At 39.1% G+C, this 21,158-nt stretch overlaps 1 protein-coding gene across 2 annotated transcripts; it reads left to right on the top strand.

The window, feature by feature from the left end:
• Positions 1–361: 361 nt before the first annotated feature.
• AGTR1 (angiotensin II receptor type 1) lies at positions 362–19,109 on the top strand. 2 transcript variants are annotated; one of them, XM_079315734.1, is made up of 2 exons: positions 362–470; positions 15,716–19,109. In XM_079315734.1, the coding sequence occupies exon 2, from the start codon at positions 15,769–15,771 to the stop codon at positions 16,846–16,848; it is 1,080 nt and encodes a 359-aa protein (XP_079171860.1). In that variant the 5' UTR covers positions 362–470; positions 15,716–15,768; the 3' UTR covers positions 16,849–19,109. The 2 variants fall into 2 exon arrangements, with proteins under 2 accessions (XP_079171860.1, XP_079171861.1); XM_079315735.1 differs by lacking the exon at positions 362–470 and adding an exon at positions 2,724–2,918.
• Positions 19,110–21,158: the final 2,049 nt, after the last annotated feature.

Genomic DNA, 21,158 nt, shown 5'->3' with positions numbered 1-21,158 from the left:
GTTGGAGGCAAAGGCAAGCAAGGGACCCACTGATGTGCATCCCCCGCCCCATCCTGCAGCCTGCGCTGCGCTGGCCGCCGCACTTCCCGCACGGTCCCAAATCCCTGGAGCTGGCTCTGCCCAGCGCGGCTCCCCCAGTGCCCCCAGTGCCCCGTATCCCCAGAGCCCGGCACCCCCAGCGCCCGGCAGCCTCGGCCGCCTCGGCGGGCGGGGACGGAGGGGAAGGAGGGGAAGGAGGGAAGTGGGAGGGAGCGGGTCAGCGGGGTCCGTGCGGAGATGGGTGGGGAGCGCCGAGCGGGGCTGTGCCGCAACGCCCCCGCTATAAACGGAGGGGCCGCGCAGCGAGCGGGAGCAGCGGAGCGGAGCGGCCGGCAGGGATCGCGCCGGGGCTCGGCTCGGATCAGCCCAGCTCAGCCCAGCCCAGCTCAGCCCAGCGCACTCCGGGGCTCAGCCACCCCGCCCGGACCCAGGTAAGCGCCAGGGACAACCGGAGCGTTTGCGGGCGCGGCACAGCTGAATTTGCGCTTGGCTTAGACCGAGCTGGCACAGGCGGATCGGTCCCGACGAAGCGCAGTCTCCTAATCCCCCGTGCTCTGGCTTGCCCTGCGAGACCCGCTCCGCACAATTATTGAGAAAAGAGACTGCAGCCCTGCCGGTGCGAGCTCTGAGCCTTGGCCACAGTTTGAAGAGAAAAGCGCTCGCAGGAGTAACTCCAACATCCTGCGAGGCGCAGCCCTGGCACCTCTGCTCAGGATCAGATGAGCAGTTAAATTTTATTGCTAAACTCATGATAAAAATTAATCAAACAGCAGAAGTGATGCTCATGATTTCTGGGAGTTGTGCAAACAGTTCAGTCTTTCAGGTTGGCAATGCAACTTCCACCAGTTAGCAGCAAGTATTGGTTTAATCAGAATTTTGTAGCATACACTCTCCATGACCACATCTATCCTTTTTCTGCAGAGCAAGAATTGGAGTGATCTACAACCAGAGATTAATTCTAGTTAGTAAAGTTAAAATGGATCCCTGCCTTTTTTACCCAGCCAGTTTCTAAACTTCTCTTGGATTCGCACTAGAGTTCTTCAACGAGTTCAATTGAAGTCCTGTAATATATTTACTGTTCTTCCCATCCCCATGCATCAGAACACTTAATGTTACCAGTTTGGCCTTCATGTAAGTCAACTGGTGTAAGTCAGTCAGGTCATGATGTGTACAAGCAGTAATATTTCAGTAATCAGTTGCACCTATTCCTATATTTCTGCAAAGCCCCTAGAATAATGAGATGTAAGGCAATAAGGGACAGCAGGATTCAGATCATGCTACAGTTCACTGTAAATTTCCATCACTTCCAAAAGTTGCAGCACTCATTTGGATTGTGTTGTGCTGCATAGCATGGGACAAGGTAGTAAATTGACTCAGTAAAATCACAGGATAAAGGTATAAAGAGAGATTTTCTTTTTTTTTTTTTTTTTTTTTTTTTGTATAGGGAAGCCTATACAAAGCCTTCTCTTGTCACTTGTCTGAACCCGCAGCACTAACATGATTAGATTTTTCTCTGAATAGGAGGTTTAAGTATGGCCTGAAGCAGGTAATTACCATGATGATGTAGAAAGGCTTTTTTAGGTCTGTTTTAGTGTCAGACAAATGTTTCATACTCCTGACTATGGCAGTCCATTTTGCTTGTTGCCACTATAATCTTTTAAATTAAAGGATCTTTCAAAAATATTAAGTGCCTACAAATTCAGCTTTTGCTCACATATTAAGAATTTAAAATATATGCCTTTCTAGCAGGAACATGTATTTCTGCATAATTTTCCTCTCTGCAACTTGAATTACATAGCAAAGTCAGTTGTGATTATTGCATGTTTCCTAGTTTATGTTGTTGAACTGAGAAATCAAAATGGCCCTGTATACAATTCAAAAGTTCACATTTATCATTAAATTTCAATATAGCTGGTTTCATTCTCCCCTTTCTTTTGCCATAGTAATAGCTGAAAAAAGAGAGAGTTTTTGCACTGGAGGTGAGCAAAAGTGTGCTCATTTTCCATGGTGTAAAGTGTCCTGCCTTCCTGATTTGCAAATATTTTCTTGGGCTGGACAGCAAGTGCAAACTGCAGCTTGGAGTTACTGGTTTAAAAGGCAGCAAATACCAGCCTGAAGTAACAGTAACCACAGGCTACAGAAGTGAGGAGAGTGCTGCCTTTAACTTTCAGATATAAAACTCAACAACCTGCTTTTTACAGTCCTCTTGGAACAAGATAAATGATGGTATTCGTGTTTCCTGAATAATATTATCTTTAATTGTATTAAATATTAGAACATATATTTAATTTCACTCTTTGTCATACTATAAAAATAAAGGCAGATGTAGAATGTAAATGTGGTGAATTATTTACACTTTCTAGACATGTATGGGCTGACATGGAAGTAAGTTTCAGAGGTAATGTCCATTTTTAAAAAATTCTGTTTTGGGTAATGGGCACCAACTGCATTTTTCTACTCCTAAGTTTTCTCCTCTGTGGTAATTTTATCCTCCATGTTTGTTAAAGGAGCATATTTAGATAGTTCTTTTCTCTGGTACTGCCTATGGTTGAGCATAGTAATTAATGTGGTAATTTAAAGTTCCATAAATTACAAACTCTCATTACACTGTCCTAGTCAAAACTTTGTTTAAGCAAAGGCACAGTATTAGTTTAAACCATTTTAAGCAGTCACAAATTACTCCTATTTGCTCACTACCTCTCTTTTTTCTCTGGAACTTCTTGTGTTTCAGAAGTTATTAGTGTCTCCAGTAGTATTCATAAGCTCACCCGTGGCTACTGCTGCCCAAATTTTAGGGGTCTTAATCCCACTCTAAGAAGCATGCAATTATTCAAGTGGTTGGCATGTTCTCTGCACCTCAAGTATCCTATTCTACCTTGGTGAGTTCCTAAAAGGTCATATTCATCTTGATGTGGATACAGAACATGGATATTTATGCATTACTTTAATCAAATACTACATCTGATTTACATAACGTGATTAATCTTGTGTGATTTTTAAACTGAATTTAATGGTTATCTTCTAGGAGACTACCTCAATGAAAGATCAACTAAAATTGAATTTGGACATGTTGTATCTAAAGCTGAGCTGGGGAGATGAGTTATCAAGATTCATTGGCCTAAAAATAGATCAGCTTGGGCTTTATATTGGATACATGACAAAAAGAGCACAAATGGCCAAGTCAGGAAGGTGGGTAGGACAGCAAAATATTCCCCTCACCTATTTCTGAAAGGAGTGATGGCAGCACAGCAACCATCATCTCTCACAAGGAGAAGAATAAACTTGGAATCTTTCCAGAGCTGTAAGCATGGTGAGATTGGGAGCTGCCAGCTGGGAGGACTGGGGAAGGTACAGCCCCAGTGCAGTCCTGTACCTGTTACAGACCCACAGCAGCCTGCTTGCCTCTAGGCTCTACTGCCTGTAGCTACATCTCTAGCCTCTGGGTAATCTTGGCTCAGTTTTCAAGTCTTATCTTGTTTACTGCTGCTGTTTGTTCCTCCTGCTCTCAGCTATACAACAACTCCATCAGAAATGCAGTGACACAGATGTTGTGTTTTACCACGTGTTCCTCTCAAAAATTAATTAGGATTTTTTCAGTGTTCTTGGATGGCAGTTCACATTTTTGGACAGTTAGTCCTAACGGTGACTATGGTGTTTTTAAGAAGTGAGCCTCTGCATTTTAGGATCAGGTTTGAGAAGGCAAAATGGCAAAATGTTACAAAAAAATATTTTTAGAAATGTCATGGAATTCTGAAAACAGAATTTAAAATGTGGATCACTTCTGAAAAGAGGGCGAAATGGAGGGGAAAAGGACATCATTATTTTCACTATTGTAGGGTTAGTTTCCACAACACCAACAGGAATAAAGAGGTTGCTGTTGCTGAGCCTTGAACCTCACCTACTAACATGGAATTAACTTTGCAAAAAAGTTAAAATTTTTGCATGTAAGCAGGAGGTGAGTTCAAATGCACTGGAGAGATTGAGTAGGTGTTGCCCTAATGTACTCTTTGAGTTTCAAGATGCACAGATCTCATTCATGAAGCTGGAACACTGCAGCCTGAAGAGCAGAAAGGCTCCAGCAGAACTATTTCAGTGCAATTGTCCCACTGTGTAAGAGAGTTACTAATCACAGTATCATTTTGTCTCTTCCTTCTGATCCCAAACACCCTTTCCAGTGAAGAGCAAGCCAGTAATCTTTTACTAATGACAGTGTTTCTTTCCATTCCCTTTCCATCAACAAATTTGTCTCTTAAGATCACTTTCACCAATAGACAGTCATTCTACTCAGAGCACTCATTACATGTTCTGTACCATTTTCTAAAATGCCTTTGCCAACAAAAGAAAACAAGAAACCCTTAAAATTGCCAGATGTGCCCCAGAAGAATCTTTGTCACTTTGGAACATTTTGTGGAATTTAACAAATTTGACAAACAAGGGGAGTTATGGTACTCATACTTGACATTTTTTCACCTCAGCTGTAACAAACAAATGAAGAGAGGTTATCTTGACTGTAAGTCCTAACAGCTGTGATTGTTTGAGACAAAGCACATATGAAATAGAATTGCTGGTCTAATAATTTTTGGTCTTATCTTCAGATAAATGTTGGATTATACTAAAATTACTCAGAGCTTTCAACTGAATTGCAACAAAGGATAGGAAAATATCATGTTCCAAATGACATGCTGTTACTATTCTCTGCTGCACCATCATGTGAAAGAACTACAGATTTTGGCCTTTGGCCAGGTGTCTTTTACAATTTTCATTCCATTTGTGTTTTGTTTGATAGCAAAACTGTCCAGGTATTCACTGTATAAAAGGCTAGCTAGAATGCTTGGTTACTATTTGTAGTGTTTATCTCCTTTTATTGTGGCTGAGTAGCATTTCTCTTGTAGGCACAGAGAACGGGTAATAACCAAAAACAGCCTCACAGCAGGAAAGTGAGATCAGATTGGCAATGCAGCAGTGAATGGCATGATTGAAGACAAGACAAAAAGCAGGCTACAGCAAAAGATAACTGGAAATATCTAAAGAAACTAGTACTGAATTTGGGCAAGGTCAATATTTAGACAGTATTTCACTGCTTGAGGTGAAAGCTATAATTAGGGTTACAGCCAGAACAAAGAATGATTTTACTAAACTCCTAATTTCAGCTAATTCACCTATTCCTTTGTGTACTTCTAGGTTAATCAGCTTTGTGAGTTACTGGTAGATCCTTGGCTAGTGGAATCTAATAATCAGTAGATGAAGTTTAGGGACAGAAATAGAAATTAAAATTCAGTGGATTCCTGAATCCACTCAGTTTTCTGAAAACAGAGAGGAGACACTGAAGGAAAGTGCTGTGCCTCAGCATTTCTAGCTCAGAGGGACACATGCAAAAAAGTAAAACATTCCAGAAAACCACTGAACAGCTGTGCTTTCATGATGGGGGGCTTACACAAGGAGAAAAATGCACGAGTTGACTTCTCTAAAAAATGTTCTGTTGGCAGCTGGCCTTCATTTAACTCTGCTTTAGCATCAGCACAGCCTGGCCAGAGCCTTTCCTTGAAGCAGGCAGCACATAATGTACAAAGATGCAGCCTGAGTTTGTTTATTGAGAAACCATTCATGCCCTTCCCAGACCACGTTTATAGGATGTGTGGTGCCTTTTCATCTTTTTCTTTATAAACTGCTATTGGTTTTTATCTTTTCCCCTTTCTCCACTCACTCTTGTTGCCCAAGCCTAGAAGTTTGTACAATTTTGCTTTTTCCCCTCACCAAGGGGAGTTAGTCCTCTACCACCAGAGTTGCTCAGGGTTTGTTTCTCGGTCCTCAGACTCTCAATGTACAACAGTCAGAAATGGAAGGCATGGGGAATCAAAATATGTCACCAAACTGGAACTCTAGTTGTGCTGTCTTTAGTGTTTTCCTTTTGGTTTTGTTACTAGCAGCTTGCCATGATTAGACTACTACAGTTTTTCTCAAATCAGGTAAAAATATTTTTTATATGGGCTTCCTGAATAGCACTTTGAAGAAAAAGGGTTCAGAATTATTTTACCTTTAATTACATTTTATGATGTCGTTCCATGTTCTTAAACATACCATCAAAAAATAAAAGCCATGTCAGTAAAGGACAGCCACACACCCAAGGATTTGCACAGTAATTTTCCTAGCACTAAAGTGAAGCTCATTTAGCATCTCTGGGAAGGCACAGCACTACCCCTTCTGGGCTTCTATGCACTTTTGTTTTCTTGAGAACTGAGACTGCACCTGCTTGAGGATGCACTGATTCACAATGTCAGAGATTAGCTCACTCCAGCTGTAACAGCTGCCTTTGTTTTGCTACCTCTGGCTGGTCCTCAGTACCCACAAGGAACATATCAGGACAGCAAAGAGAGTTCATCAATTAATTTAATTTTCAAAATAAAGCAATAAATTTTACTTTGGGGGCTAAAAACAGGAAACAAGCTGTACAAATTTGGCAGAACATCTATTTTGGGATCATTCTATTAAGTGTGCTGCCTTCCAGACAAAGCACTAAGGATCATAGTAACTTGTTTTTCCATGGGTGATAATACTTTTCACACTGACATGGATTAAGGTGTCTATGTTTGACCTTTTCTTCTCTTTGATTAACCCCTTAGAAACTCACTAGTTCAATTGACTCATATGTTCTCAAATTTTCTTCTAGTCCTCATAATGATCTGCCATTAACAGGAGTTTTGTGCAACTGAAAGCACAAATGGGCCTCTATGCTTTCAGTGTTATACCTACCAACACTTACAATGATACTAACTTCTCTTGGGCTTAGCTGAATTACCATTTTAAAAGATTTTTTTTTTGTCTGAATAAACTCTTGTACTTTGCCAGTTACTCATACTGTTTTCTTTCCTTTCTGCCTTTGGTTCCCTTTTTCTGACCCTAATGAGCGATTCATTAAGAAGCCTCCATGCTGATCTTTTGCTTTTAATCTTTTAACTTTTCCCTCCAGGCTGTTCCTAACATTCTCATTTAGGGAAGAAAAGTCTTTTCTGAGGGGTATTGCCGTTGTGTGATATTTTCCCACTGTAAGGATGTCTAAATTAATTATATAATAAGAAAAGTAATCAAATGTCTCAGTCAGACACAGTGAACCAAATCCTATTACAGATTGCTGAATTACAAGACAAAGCTTCCTCTGAACTAAGATGTTGAAACCTAACATCCATTTCCTTGCCCAGAAATCCACAATACATTGCCTTTGCTTCTTCAGTAAGACAAACACTATTTTTCAGCACGAAGTCAAAAGAATAAAAAGTGTTCAATGCAAAAATTTGCTCTCCTCAGAGCTGTAGAACTGACTGGTGAGAAGTTACATGGAAATCACTAGCCATGACACTGGAAATGTAGTGATAAAGCTTTCACATTAGCTGGTATAGTTACCATGACAGACACTTTAATGGCACTGGTTTGTCTGTGTTCACATAGAAATGATGCTGCATCTGCACACGTTTGTGTTTCAGTTTATGCCTTCAGCACTCAAAGCAAAAGATTCTGTTACTAACTTTAACCACATTGGTGAAAGGCAACAGGAATGGGATTCTTTAGAGGGTTTTAGAGAAGGAAAGTCGTTCTAGGTAACAGTATGCAACATGAGTTTCTCTCAGTCAGCTCATCTAATTTCCATTAGATTAGAAAGTGGAACACCTCTGTATAAAGGAAATCTCTCCACTTCTGGAGTAGAAGCAGAGAATATTCAGTGTTTCTTTTCCCTCCTGCTTTCTGATGAGCCCTCATTGCAGATGAAGCTACTTGCTCTGCACAATGCATTTCTAAAACTTGTTATGAATTAATTTACATTTGCCTTCTATATTTCAGGGGGAAGCAGGAGGGTTGGGTGGGAAGTGGGATGTAAAAATAAAAAGCCCATCCTGTAGAAGGGACTGGATATTGAGCCTGTAAAGCTCATAGGTGCATTATGGCCCCAGCCTGGTGATTTTAAAGATTTTAGGGATTCCTTTTGAGGATTAACATATCAGTTAAGGCTTCAACACTCATCAGAATGTTGCCATGCATGTCAAAATGTCACTGATTTGCTTTACAACTTGAAGCAAATCTATGTAAGCTCTCTGGTGGCACCTTTCTTACTGTTTTACAGGAAGGTACAGAAAAGCAATTCCTTGTACCAGAAAAGTAGAAGTAAAGTTATTTTTCAGAGTTTGTTGCTGATCATATTAGTATCTCACCTTTAACTAAGAAAACTTGTTCAGGAGTGTAAATAAACTGAATACATCATGTTCATTTTTGCCTCTGTGTCTTCTGCCTCAGCAGAAGAGTTACATGACTCTGGAATAGGGGCAAATGACACTGTGATATCTGAATAAAATAAACTACTAGACAAAACAAGGAAGCCTCTATTTGGACTAACTGGAAATTCCACAAAGTGCTATCACCTCCCATCTTTATCTACAAAATTATTAGCTGTGTCCCCTATCCTTCTTCCTAGAAACATCCTTGCCTAGAGGAAGCAACAGAAACCTAATTAAAACATTACTTTTGGTACATTTATACTAATAACACCCCTGATTGAGTTGTGTCTTTCACAGTAAAGCTGTAATACAGAAAAAGAGCAAAGACAGAGAAAAATACGTTTCTCCCAGAAGTAGTGGATTTGGTTCTTGAGGAAATAGTTGAAGTTTTGGCTTTTCCATTCCATTTTCTGTTGCAATCTCTGCCAGCAATAGGAGAGGTTCTGACAGTGATTTCATATTGCTGTGGGCACGTCACTCATGCAGTAACCATTTCATGAAATTATAATTTCTCGTTTCATGCATCTGTCTGAAATACCTTTTTCTGCTAAATTATTAACAACCATTAACATAACCAAGAGTTTACACGAATCTCACCTGTTTTTATCTAGAGGCTGGTAAGCAAGCTCTGCCTTGCAACTATAGCAGTTTATGGAATTAGCCTTTTTCCTCCCCAAAAGGCCACTCTCCACAATAGCCCCCTTCTGCTGGACGAGTGCAACCACTGACTAAGACCAAGATAGGGACAGTGAAACTAAAAACTCTTTCAGTGTCAGATGCATTCCAACATTCCTTCCAGCAAGAACAGGAGTGATCAGAGAGCAGTGATACTAAAAACAGCACATAAAATGTATTTTAACCCCTTGTTAAGCTCTACTTGCTTGAAATCACAGTAATATAATAGCATTTCTCCTACAAGCTGGGCAGGAAGAAGAGTTGTTACTGCTATTTTTTGCATATTGAAGAAGTAGCCTTCAAGCTCCAGGGAATAGGACTGTGTAACTTAGACAGATTCATGGGTGTATGGAATGCCCAGTAAGCCAGTTGGGATTTATATGTGATCTGGAAGGAGGTGAGATACCTCACCTGTGCTATTAAAATTGGCCATGATAAGGTGTGCTCACAGCAGTGCTTTCTTTTTCAGTATGGCTTTTTCTTTCTTGCCTCTCCACAGAATTTTTAATATAAGACTGAAGTATAGATCTGGATCAAGGCCAGAATTAACATAAATTCCCTCACTTCTCAGATTACTCATAGGCATAGACATAGAATCTTATAGTGCATCACATATGGAAGCAGTGTAGAAATTTCAGATGTGGGGTTATCCTAGTGTAGAATGTGCCATGCAATGCAATTTAAAAAACAAAGAGACAAAAAAAAAATTGAAACTTCTTATTCCATGGAACTAAGCTGTCAGAAGAGAAACTTAAAATACATCAAATTACTTCACTCGTACTTAACAAGCCTGAATTCGATTTCTGGCTTTTATTAAAAAAAAATCACAAGGGGCACACTATATTTTATATAGGCAATTCCAACTGCAATAAGGGAAATGCATTAATTCATTCATTTACTATCACTCAGAGAAAGTAACCGTGCAGAATGTAACCTTTCACAGCTCAAACTAATCTCATTTTTATTCGTTCTGGGACTGGTGACTTAATTCTGGTTAATTATTGATTCTTTCAGGTACTTCCAAATACCCTGAAGGTATTTCATAACCCAGCATCAAATTTGAAGTTATAAACCTGCAGTAAAATGTGTATTCATACTGAAGTAGTACGTTGTGCTGCTATTCAAAACACTTTTCATATCAGTGCAGAAAACTCTAGAAAATCTAGTCCTACCTAGTTCTGAAATCCCTTTATTTTATCTTTCATTTACTTTCATCTAATGTGCAGTAAATGACATTGTTAGCAGTATGAGGAGATGACATGATCCTGAGAAGCAGACATTAGGTTAGCCAGCTGATTATTGATTAATTTTATTTTTATGCTAAAAAGACCAGAAAAATTGTCACTTCTTACATGGTAGTATATTAGCACTTAACATCCAAAAAATATACTTGAAGGGTTTTATTCATCACTCCACAGCTCCATAAATTAGAGTTTAGAAAATTTCACTTATGGCAATTTTTGCCACATCAATTTCTAATACAAAGCGTATGTGTGCAAATAATAGATTAGCTTTCTTTATTCTGTATGATAAATCCAGCCAACAGCTTGCTAGTTTTCCATCTCTATATATCACTTCTCTCAATGCTCCTATTTTTAGCAGCTGAAAGATATAAACATTGTGTGCTTGTACCCAAACATCCCTTAAGTGCACAGAGATACCCTGACACTGTATAACCCATTGGACATAAATACAGGACAAGATACAACTAGTCCAACTCATCTGGCACAGGACTGTATAGTTTATATCATTTTTTTGGTTCTAGTTTGCTCATCTACTATTTTCAATAAAATAAATCTCATTGTGACACTAATAACTCTTCTCCTCCATCTGAGTTAAAAGCTGTTTGCCCTTACCAGCATTAGGGAACTATTTAGGTAAACACATTAATTGAGACAGAATAACAGCATCATGCATTGGCACTGTCCAAAGAGGTAATGACAAATCCAAGTATATTAGTAAAAGTGGGGGTTGTTGGTGTTGTTAAATATGCTTGTATTTTCAAATTATTAAATTGCTTAAAATTCATAAAATGTACACACTGTTTGGATAAGGCTGTAAAGATTTGAGTTACCTTTCAATTTCTAAAACTCCCTTAATTTAAAAAAAAAAGTTCTGAAGTATCATTTTCAACAGTAAAAATATCTGCCTTCAGAATTGGCTGATATTTGGAAAAGGAGCTGTATGATTAACAACATGCCTACTTAGATCTAAAACAATTTTAGTTGCATGAATAGGTGTCACTATTTTCCCCTCTGCATTGCTAAAGTAAAGTTTCTTTAAAATATTCTTCTTAATTTGGGTCACAGAGAGTTTAAGCTGCATATATCTTTGAAAAAATAAAATATCAGAATCTTATTCTAAGTCTTAAAAGTGCAAGAACTGGACTGAAGCTTAACTGAACCAGCAATGTGCCAGAATACAGGAAATTAGAAGCTGGTAGATGCTACAATAAAGTGAAAATAGTTACCTCTGCTACATTAAATTTAAATATGCACAAATACAATTATATATATTTTGCCTTATGTTTTCATCTTAAATAATCTTGAATGGAGGGGATATTTTAAAAGGTGATGGCACTTGAGTATAAAACATCAAGTCTCTTATTTTAAAATAGGAAATACAGACCTCTAGTGGTCAAAATCTGTATTATATGAGTTAAACTTCAAAGCAATTTAAATGTGACTATGCTTAATTGTGTACTTTATCATTTTCCTCCTCCATAATCATGCAAAATCATACACACCCTCAATTCTACTGTTTAGACACTCCATAAGAATTGATTTTTTCCCAGAGGAAAAAGCCTCTTCATCTATCCTTTTTCACATAAATTTTATGACTGAAACTGAGTAGTTGAAACACACTTGGGAAGTGAAGAGAAAATTAATGGGAGTAGTCCATGAGAACAAACAGAAGATAGATGTTCATTCTTCTCAGAATAAGCTATAAAGCCATCCTACAGAAGGACAGACTCTTTTGAAGTGTGGCAGAGGAAATAAATACAGAGAAGTTCTTACAGAGAAGGTCAGAGTACATAAACAGTTCACATTTGCAAGGTAACAGGAATTGTTCTGCTAGCACAAAAAAGTTATAACCAACTGAGGTTTTGATTTTATAGAGAACCAGATTCTGAAAGGATCACAGGCAGTTTATTTTCCAGCTATATAGAGGCAGCTCAAGTGAACAGACCAGCTTGAGGTCTTGCAAGGGAAAGGCACAAAACCCACATATAGGTTACAGCATTAAAAAGATACATACTTTTAAATCAATAAAGCAAACATCACAAAATTGACAGCAATTTCAACAGACTGGCAGTTGCCTCAGTTGCACAGTTGTTAAAAGAAAATGCAAAGGGCAGAACAAGGTCCTGCAAGTTCTGTTTGTTGTGATGTCAGACACCTCCTGATCCAAAATTGCAGAGCAACAGCCAGCTTGGCAGCTGCTCACACAGGTCTGCTGAGGTTTGCTTTGTGTTCTTGGTGTTCCTGAGGCAGTGTCTGGTGCTGTACTAGCTATCACAGCTCCTTTTAGTAGTATTTTGATTTACTGGCATTTACCACAAAGTCAGATGCTGACACCTGTGGAAGGTACCAGCAGTGATGACAAGCACCCAGTTTAAAGTCACCACAGTTTAAATTATGTACCCTTGTTGGTATTTCTCTTTCCCTTCATCTATAAACTCTGGATTAAAGGCATTTAGTAAAGCCATCAGTGGGAGATACGGACTATTAGAACTAGCTGAAGAAATAAGAGCTAGGAGAAAGGTAAATCTTTGGCTTCACACTGGTACTGCTCAGGAACTCCAGGAAAGCAGAGAAGGTGCTGAAGTGTGTGTGTGAAATAGAAGCAGCTCTATTCACTAAGGCCATGAGGATAAAAAGGGTTACTCTGTTGGATAGAAAAAGACGCTAAAAGCCTTTGCAATAAAGCATGTGTGTCATTACTATCTCAACAGTTAGAATAAATTGGGAAAGGGGGGACTAAACTCTTAAGATAAGGGAAAGTTTATGCCACCAGAAATAAAATACAGCTAATATATTGAACATATTGCTCTAAACATTTTTCATTCTCTTTTTTCCCTGTGCAAAAACGTTACACAAAAATAGAATGCAGTATCCTTTTAAACATGGAACTGTCTTCTCATTTGTAAGAACAGCAAATAACCCACCCACTGTCAGAAGAAGGAAAGAACACATTACCTAGTGATAAGATGGCTAAGCTGTGGCAGGATTGGTCAGCCTGAGTTTATTTAGTCTTTGTCATAGCAAATATTAAGTACATTTTTGCTCAAAATCTCACTTGTGACATCTGCTTCCCTATTTTTAGCTGATGAAGTTCTCACAGAAAGCCACAGCCAGTCCTTTCTAATCTTTCAGTAGCAAAGTGCTGTTTACCTTGCATGAGCCCAGCATTCCTTGCTTCCACAGGCAGTTTAATTAAGGATGCATGTTCACTAAACAGAAGCAATGAATGGAGTGGTAAATAATAGATGGTTGAGCACTCTGAAGGATTTCATTATTAGTGACTTACTGTAATCATTGTAATTAAGAAAGATAAAAGGTCAAACAGGACAGTACCTCAGAACAGGGGCTTGCTGCTCACCAGATAATTTTTTGAGATTGATGCCACCACACCATTCACAGTCACAAATCAATCCTGTTAGAAAATGCTCCTTGTGTATCAGCCTTAAAATGATCCAATTATCATAATATTAACACAGGTCATTTGAGATGTTTACATGGAGTTACCCATGTGCACAACTTCAATAGATGCATTTAACCAGTGGTTAAATGCAGTGGTTTTAAGCCAGTGGTTTAACCTGCTTAGTTGAATTCTGGCAGCATAAAGCTATATCAGACATCTATTTCTGTAGTATTTTAAAAGAATCTGCAGTTCCTCCTATGCAGAAGTATCTGCTTTGCTTGAATGTGTACAGCCATGATCCTGGGGCAAACTGTGGCAAGTGAGAATAACAGGAAAAACTGAAGGTGCTATGGAAAAGAAATCATTGCCTGTAAGGAATTCACATTGCTGCAGTGACCCTCTCTCACTACTCAGCACAGCTGTGGACCCATGCCTTCCAAAAAAAATAACCTTCTCCAGTTTTGAAGCTTTTCCTAATGCTCTGAACTTATAGTTGTGCTCAAGGAAGCAGATCCACCTGAGGCTAGCTCTGAAACTTTAGAATTTCCAGGAAATTTTAAAATTCCATTTGGGATCAGCAGTGCCTTCCCTAGTGTGCTTCATACCTACAGCTCCTATGAGGTTCATTCTCACAGCAACATTCAGACTGTTTTCAGATACCCAGATGGCAATCCATATGTGTTTACCCAAGAGCAGCCACATTATGCATTTCTGCTTCCTTGTCATTTACTGAAAACATTGATGGATTTATTTTATTTATTGATTGCAATTCCTTAGCATAACTTAAAACTGATAGCATGCCAGACACATTTTTTGCACAATTCCACTGACTGCAGTGTTACCAAAACCTTTTAACTCCAGGATTACAAGTCTTACAGAGGTAGATTGAGGTATAATACTACTTCTTGACAAAATTCTTGACAAAGACATTGTTCTGCCTTTTTTTATGTTTCCCAAGCACTCCACAATATGCTCAAGGAATTTAGTACCTCAGAGTGGCTGACAATTATTCCTAACTAATTATTTTTTGTTTAAAACATTTCTGAAAATGTAGTAGAATCACTGTTACTCTTTCTTGAAAGAACATATGCTATTAATTAGCATCATCTAAAGATACTACTGACATGAAACAGTACAGGTCACCATGTGGGTAGAAAAGGGAAATTGGAAGCAAAACAACACAACACAACAGAACACAGTACACTGAAGAGGTGTGTGAGGAGACCATGGGAAAACTTAACTGAGCCTGATCCACATTATTGCCTGTCACAGGTGATCTCCTGAGCAGAAACTTCACTACAGATTCTTACTGCAATGTTCTGGGCTGTAATTTTAGTGGGTGTATAAGAGACCAAAGACTGACCACACAGCACCAGCCTGTAGCTGGGACAGGGCAAATGTTGCCAGACCTTGATGTCGCAGAACATATCAGTTACTGTCAAAGTTACTTTCACAACCAAGGGATGAGATAAAAGGATTAATCTTGAAATCTTTTTATTGTGGTTTCCCTGTCCCAGGGATAGGCTGACCTTCCACAGAGCCAAACACCTTGTATTTGAGATTTGGTACAGTTTGAAAGGCAGGTTTTGCTCAGGATGTACTAGAGTGTCACATGTGATCAGAATGCTGAGCCTTTCTTTATTTGCTTGACTTTAATTCCTTAAACATGGCAAAAATTGCTGATGTCATTTTGAGACATCTATATCAACTGAAGCAAGACTAATACACTAAATGAATTGAAGAGACAGGGAAGTGTTGTATGGCATATCTTGACAAAGTGTCTATTACTTGCATTTTACTAGATATTCTAAACTTGATAGAGTCATCAAGAACCTAAATCTTGGCATTACCCTCCTTGCTTTGTAGAAAGGAATCAGGTTATTAATGCAAACATAGGCTACAACATGAACTAAGATAGAGACATATAGAGCATAGGAATTGGTTGATAAAACACTTGAAGATGGCTTATTTTAAAATTCAAAGACATTGATACATGGTGTTATACTTGACAAAAAACTCGACATTTAGTTGAGAATTGTTAAAAATTAAATCCCTATCACAAATATGGCTTTCTTTCTCTTTTCCCCTTCTAGGTGTGAGCTTCATATTTTCTCCCTGAAACTAGCTTACAGCTGAAGAGCTCGAGATGATTCCTAATTACTCAACTGAAGAATCTGTTAAAAGAATCCACGTGGACTGTCCTGTTTCAGGAAGGCACAGCTACATCTACATTATGGTTCCAACCGTTTACAGCATCATCTTCATCATAGGCATATTCGGGAACAGCCTGGTCGTTATTGTCATCTACTGCTACATGAAACTGAAAACAGTCGCCAGCATCTTTCTTCTTAACCTGGCACTGGCCGACCTGTGTTTTTTGATAACTCTGCCCCTCTGGGCTGCCTACACGGCCATGGAGTACCAGTGGCCTTTTGGCAACTGTTTGTGCAAGCTGGCCTCGGCGGGGATCAGTTTCAACCTGTACGCCAGCGTGTTCCTGCTGACGTGCCTGAGCATCGACCGCTACCTGGCCATCGTGCACCCGGTGCGCTCGCGCATCCGCCGCACCATCTTCGTGGCCAGGGTCACCTGCGTGGCCATCTGGCTCCTGGCCGGCGTGGCCAGCTTGCCCGTCATCATCCACCGCAACATATTCTTCGCCGAGAATTTGAACATGACGGTCTGCGGCTTTCGCTACGAGAGCAATAGCACCACGCTCCGCGTCGGGTTGGGTTTGTCCAAAAATTTGCTGGGCTTTTTCATTCCTTTTGTGATCATATTAACAAGCTACACCTTGATTTGGAAGACTCTGAAGAAGGCATATCAAATTCAAAAAAATAAGACTAGAAACGATGATATTTTTAAGATGATTGTGGCAATTGTATTTTTCTTTTTCTTTTCCTGGATTCCTCATCAAGTGTTCACTTTTCTGGATGTGTTGATTCAATTACATGTAATAACAGACTGCAAAATCACCGATATTGTGGATACAGCTATGCCCTTCACCATTTGTATTGCTTACTTTAACAACTGCCTGAATCCATTTTTTTATGTTTTTTTCGGAAAAAACTTTAAAAAATACTTCCTTCAGCTGATAAAATACATCCCACCGAACGTCAGCACACATCCAAGCCTAACAACCAAGATGAGCTCCCTCTCCTATCGGCCACCAGAAAATATCCGCTTGCACACTAAAAAGACTGCCGGGCCTTTCGACACCAATTGAGGCGTTCACAAAGTTCTTCTTTTGAACAACCTCGTGTGCGAAGCAGCAAGAACAAGATTCATCTGCGGTCCTGAACATCACAGCTCATTGCAGCAACACTGGATCACCTCAGAGAAATCATACTGTAAAGAGTCAGCAGTGGCCTTTCATCTTACGTTGTAAAGAGGACTGCTTCGTTTTCATTTTGTTTTTCTTTACTGAAAGCAGTGTAAGTGTTGGACAGGTGTGTCAGAGCTCCTGCCAGCATCCCACGATTTGCTTGGAGCTACAAAAGGAGGGGAGGGAAACTCCTAACTTAAGTTCACAAAAGGAGAAGTTTGTATAAATGACATGAAGTACAAAGAACCTGAGTTGCATATATGTGAGCTATTCTGTTGAAGGAGTGGAGCTTTGTTTTTTGTTTTGTTGGTTTTTTAATTACATAAATGTCCTATAATCGTATTTATAATATATTTTCAAATATATGCTATATATAGAGGCCAAATTTAAACTGAAATGGAAATTTAAGGTCCTTGAAATTTGTCTTATTCTGATTTATGCTACTATTTTTTTTAATGGCAATTTTTTCATAATAATATATGCAATAAAATGCAGACTTATTTATTAAATATAGAATCAATATATTTTTAGATTTATATTCCTACTCATACATTTCAAACATTGCTTCAGAAATGTACGTTTATATCCCAGTGGGTATTTTTATAGTAGTTAAAAAACCAAACCTATATATGTGCACACAGAAATGGCATGTACTCAGCCTTCCACCCTGACTTTGGAGAACTTTACATACAGAAGGAGTTGACTCCATACTCTGTATGACTAAAAGTAAAATTCTGTATTTGAAAACATGAGTTCTGGAAAAGAGGTGATCAGAAAGCTTAAAACTATTTTTCTGTTATAATCAGGGCACTCAGTGAGATAAGTTACCAGCTAATCAAATCCACTTCATTATTCAAATTTCTGCACATTCAGTAAACTCATATACTGATAAGCAAAAATGTGACAATGCTTATGTACCAATTTAACTAATAATACTTTTAGTCCCATCACAAAACATCCAAGATCAAGCTTTACTCTTGGCTCTTACAGAATTTCTCTCCATTTATATAAAATTATGCCAAATGTATTTGCTCCCTGTAGAACATTTTTTTATTTATATGGAACAAATTCAGATTTATACTAGCATAAATCAGAACTAAAGTCTGGCTCAAACTCAACACAAATCAAGAGGAATGGTGATAAGCACTGCAGGAAGTTTCCACCAATGATAGTCTCATATGTGTCCTTTTTACCTCAAATAATGACCTTCAGATAATATTTATGCTTGATTCACACCCATTTATTGTCTTCAAAGTTAAATGAGTTCATAAGTACTTACAGAACTTAAGAAAAAATCCAAAACTTTACATATATAATGTAAATAATTACATGGCCCTTAAGAATTTATGGTATTTATAATCTTCAAAATCTTATGTGTAATGTGGCTTTGTCTCACATAGTGAATAGTTGGATTATCCATATTTTCTGATTATCAAAATCAGAACACAATAAAACAGTTATTTCTGTAGTTTAATAACTTTTACAGAAAAAATGGGACTACAACCAGGTCTAGAAGTCTTTGTACTCTCATTCACTTATCCTAAGGAAAGTTTTTTTCAGTTTTGCCTTTTTTCTTCCAGCTGTAAAAATGGGAACAATGCATCTACTCATATGCATCACAAGGCACTGTGACTAGGCAAAACTTCTAAAGCTGTATGTTTAAAAAAAGGTCCTTCATTAAATCTTTACGTTAATTTAATTGCAAGCTAGTATCTCAACATCTGAAGCCTGGATGTCATTTAACCATGTAATTTAAAGATATATTTAAATTTTTATACTGAATACTTTCTATTTAGCTTATATCCTTACATGTGAAACAGCCATTTGCTTAAATTGAATATGGCAATAATCCCATATTATCAATGTATTATTATCAATAGCACCCAGAACAGGACCAGTGCCCCAGCACTCTCTAGGCTGACAAAGGACTGGCAGAGATTACCATTTATCTGTGTATTTTGTTCATGGACACACATGTACATTCTGAGCAGCATCAGGAGCTTCCCCTGGCAGAAGCATCTCTGTCCAGCCATAATTCTGTGTGCTGTGCTTGCCACCTGCTGGATGCAGCCACAAGTTTGCTTTACATCTCACTTCCCTGCCATCTCAAGGACCTGAAGATCCTGACCTGTGGCAAAACTCCTGTATTAATAAAACACAGACTTGTACATCTGGGAGGCCAATAACTTCCTTGACTGGGTCTAAGCAAGCATTTCCTCATCACCTATTCTTCCCTTTGGTCACTGAAACCCAGTGTCCCCAGTCACCACAATAGAGAGCTCATTTGCAAAACATGATTGCATTGCTAGAAGAGCCATCTCAAAGAGAAGACAAAAATCAAACCCATTTGTTGATGAACTTGATAATTTCATGCCAGATCCTGCAGTTTTAAGAGGCTGTGTACAGTTTTAAGAGGCTAAACTAGTGGTGCTGTCTGCACCTGCCTGTGCCATGTGGAAAAGCAGGAGCATGCACATTCAGCTGTATTACTGGAGGAAATGTAGGAAGAGATTGCACCTTGTGTGCTCTGAGGAAAGCACTGACCTTAAATCGATAGGCAAAGAAAGTGGAGGAGAAAGCTTTCCTAAATAATGCAGGGAAATTTTCATTCTCCTGAGGAGAATCAGCAGTGAAATATTCTAGCTCCTTAAAAGAAAAAAAAACAAAAAACCAAACCAAAACAAAACAAAAAAAAACCTCAGCAAATTAGCAGATACTGAAAAGAATCAAAAGATAAAACTCTCCAGCAGCTCAAACTGTGTAGCAGCAGAAAGTAAACTTTTTGGAGCACTGTTTCTGCATACAGCCAGATGCTGCAGTTTCACCACACCCCAAACTGACAGCCAAGGGAAGAGCCCACAGGACAGACACCCACACCTCTTCCATCATGTGTCTGCAACCAAGGCAGGTGCTGAGAAACAAGCTATTGCTGATTCTTACCCTGCCCTGTCCTAGGGGCTGGAGGTCTGTGCATGGGGCAGGCAGAGCACAGGTGAGGCAGAGGGCACAGTCTGGCCCTGCTGGGGACCCTTGGCTGTGGGGCAGGTAGGAGATGGCCAGAATATTCCTTGGTGCTTCAGCAAAAGTGTATTTTGGTAAACCTGACATCCTTTCTAAGTACAGGTGTTTAAAGCATAGATATTCCCAGAGAAATATGTGCCACTGAAAGGAAAACCAAATCCTTGGGAGAGGGTGGTTGAAGGCCTAAAACTTCAGGGACTTGCTGAATTTGGATGTATTAAGTGTTAAATGTAAATATTTACTTTGCAACTGACTGAGTGGGAAAAACACATACACACACACACAAAAATAATAAATCTTTCAGCTGAGTAAAACTTTCCAGAAAGTTTTGAGAGCCTCAAAGTTTCTTCCTGCTCAGTTTGGAACATGTCAAACCATTCCTGCACTGCTCACAAGGTCAGGGCACCAGCCCTGCTCTTCTGCATTGCTTTGTAGGCTTGGCCAGACCCTCCTGCCAGCAGCTCTTGCAAAGTGAGGGCTGTTGTATCAATCACTGAGGGCACCTCAAAGGTGACCTCCCAGCCAAGGCTGAACTAACAAATCCTCAATGTCCCAGCCCAGCTGTCCAGCTCAGTGCCACCAGCGAGCTCTGCAGATGAGACAGGGCACTCGAGGGACAGGGACAGAGAGATCAGGCCTCAGAACAGCACTGGGTCATCTCTTTAGTGCACTAGTGCTGTGGGCTCCAGCTTTGTAGTTGGCAAGTTAGGTAACAAAAAGGTATTATTTTTCTTCTCAATCATTTTGTGCAGTTGTAAAGTGTGGCTTGTGAATATTAAATGTTTTCTATTTCAATAGAGATAGTTTTATATCAAAAGTTTACCTTGATTATACAAGAACTTTTGTTGTCTGAAATATTACTAAAAACAGAGGATCATCAATAATTGTCTTTGTGAAAGTCGTCTCCACTTCTGTGTTAAGCACCCAAAGCAGAGAGATCTGTTTCTGTGTTATTGTAAGTACTATATTATCTGTATAACTACAGATATATATATTTATATATATCTTAGGCAATATCATCCTTAAAGTATTTCTGTGTAATGCTGTAAAATTTTGTATCACTAATTCCTTACTCTTTACCCCTAACCCAGCTCCCCCTTAAATCTTTGGGATATACAGCTTGTGTCTGCAATTCATATTGGAGAGGAACTCCAAAATCACATGTGGAACAGCACTTCAGTAATTCATTT

The sequence above is a fragment of the Erithacus rubecula genome (genome assembly GCF_903797595.1).
Source record: "Erithacus rubecula genome assembly, chromosome: 11".
Taxonomy (NCBI): domain Eukaryota; kingdom Metazoa; phylum Chordata; class Aves; order Passeriformes; family Muscicapidae; genus Erithacus; species Erithacus rubecula.
Note: the sequence above shows the minus strand (reverse complement) of the source record. Positions and strands in the feature narration are given on the sequence as shown.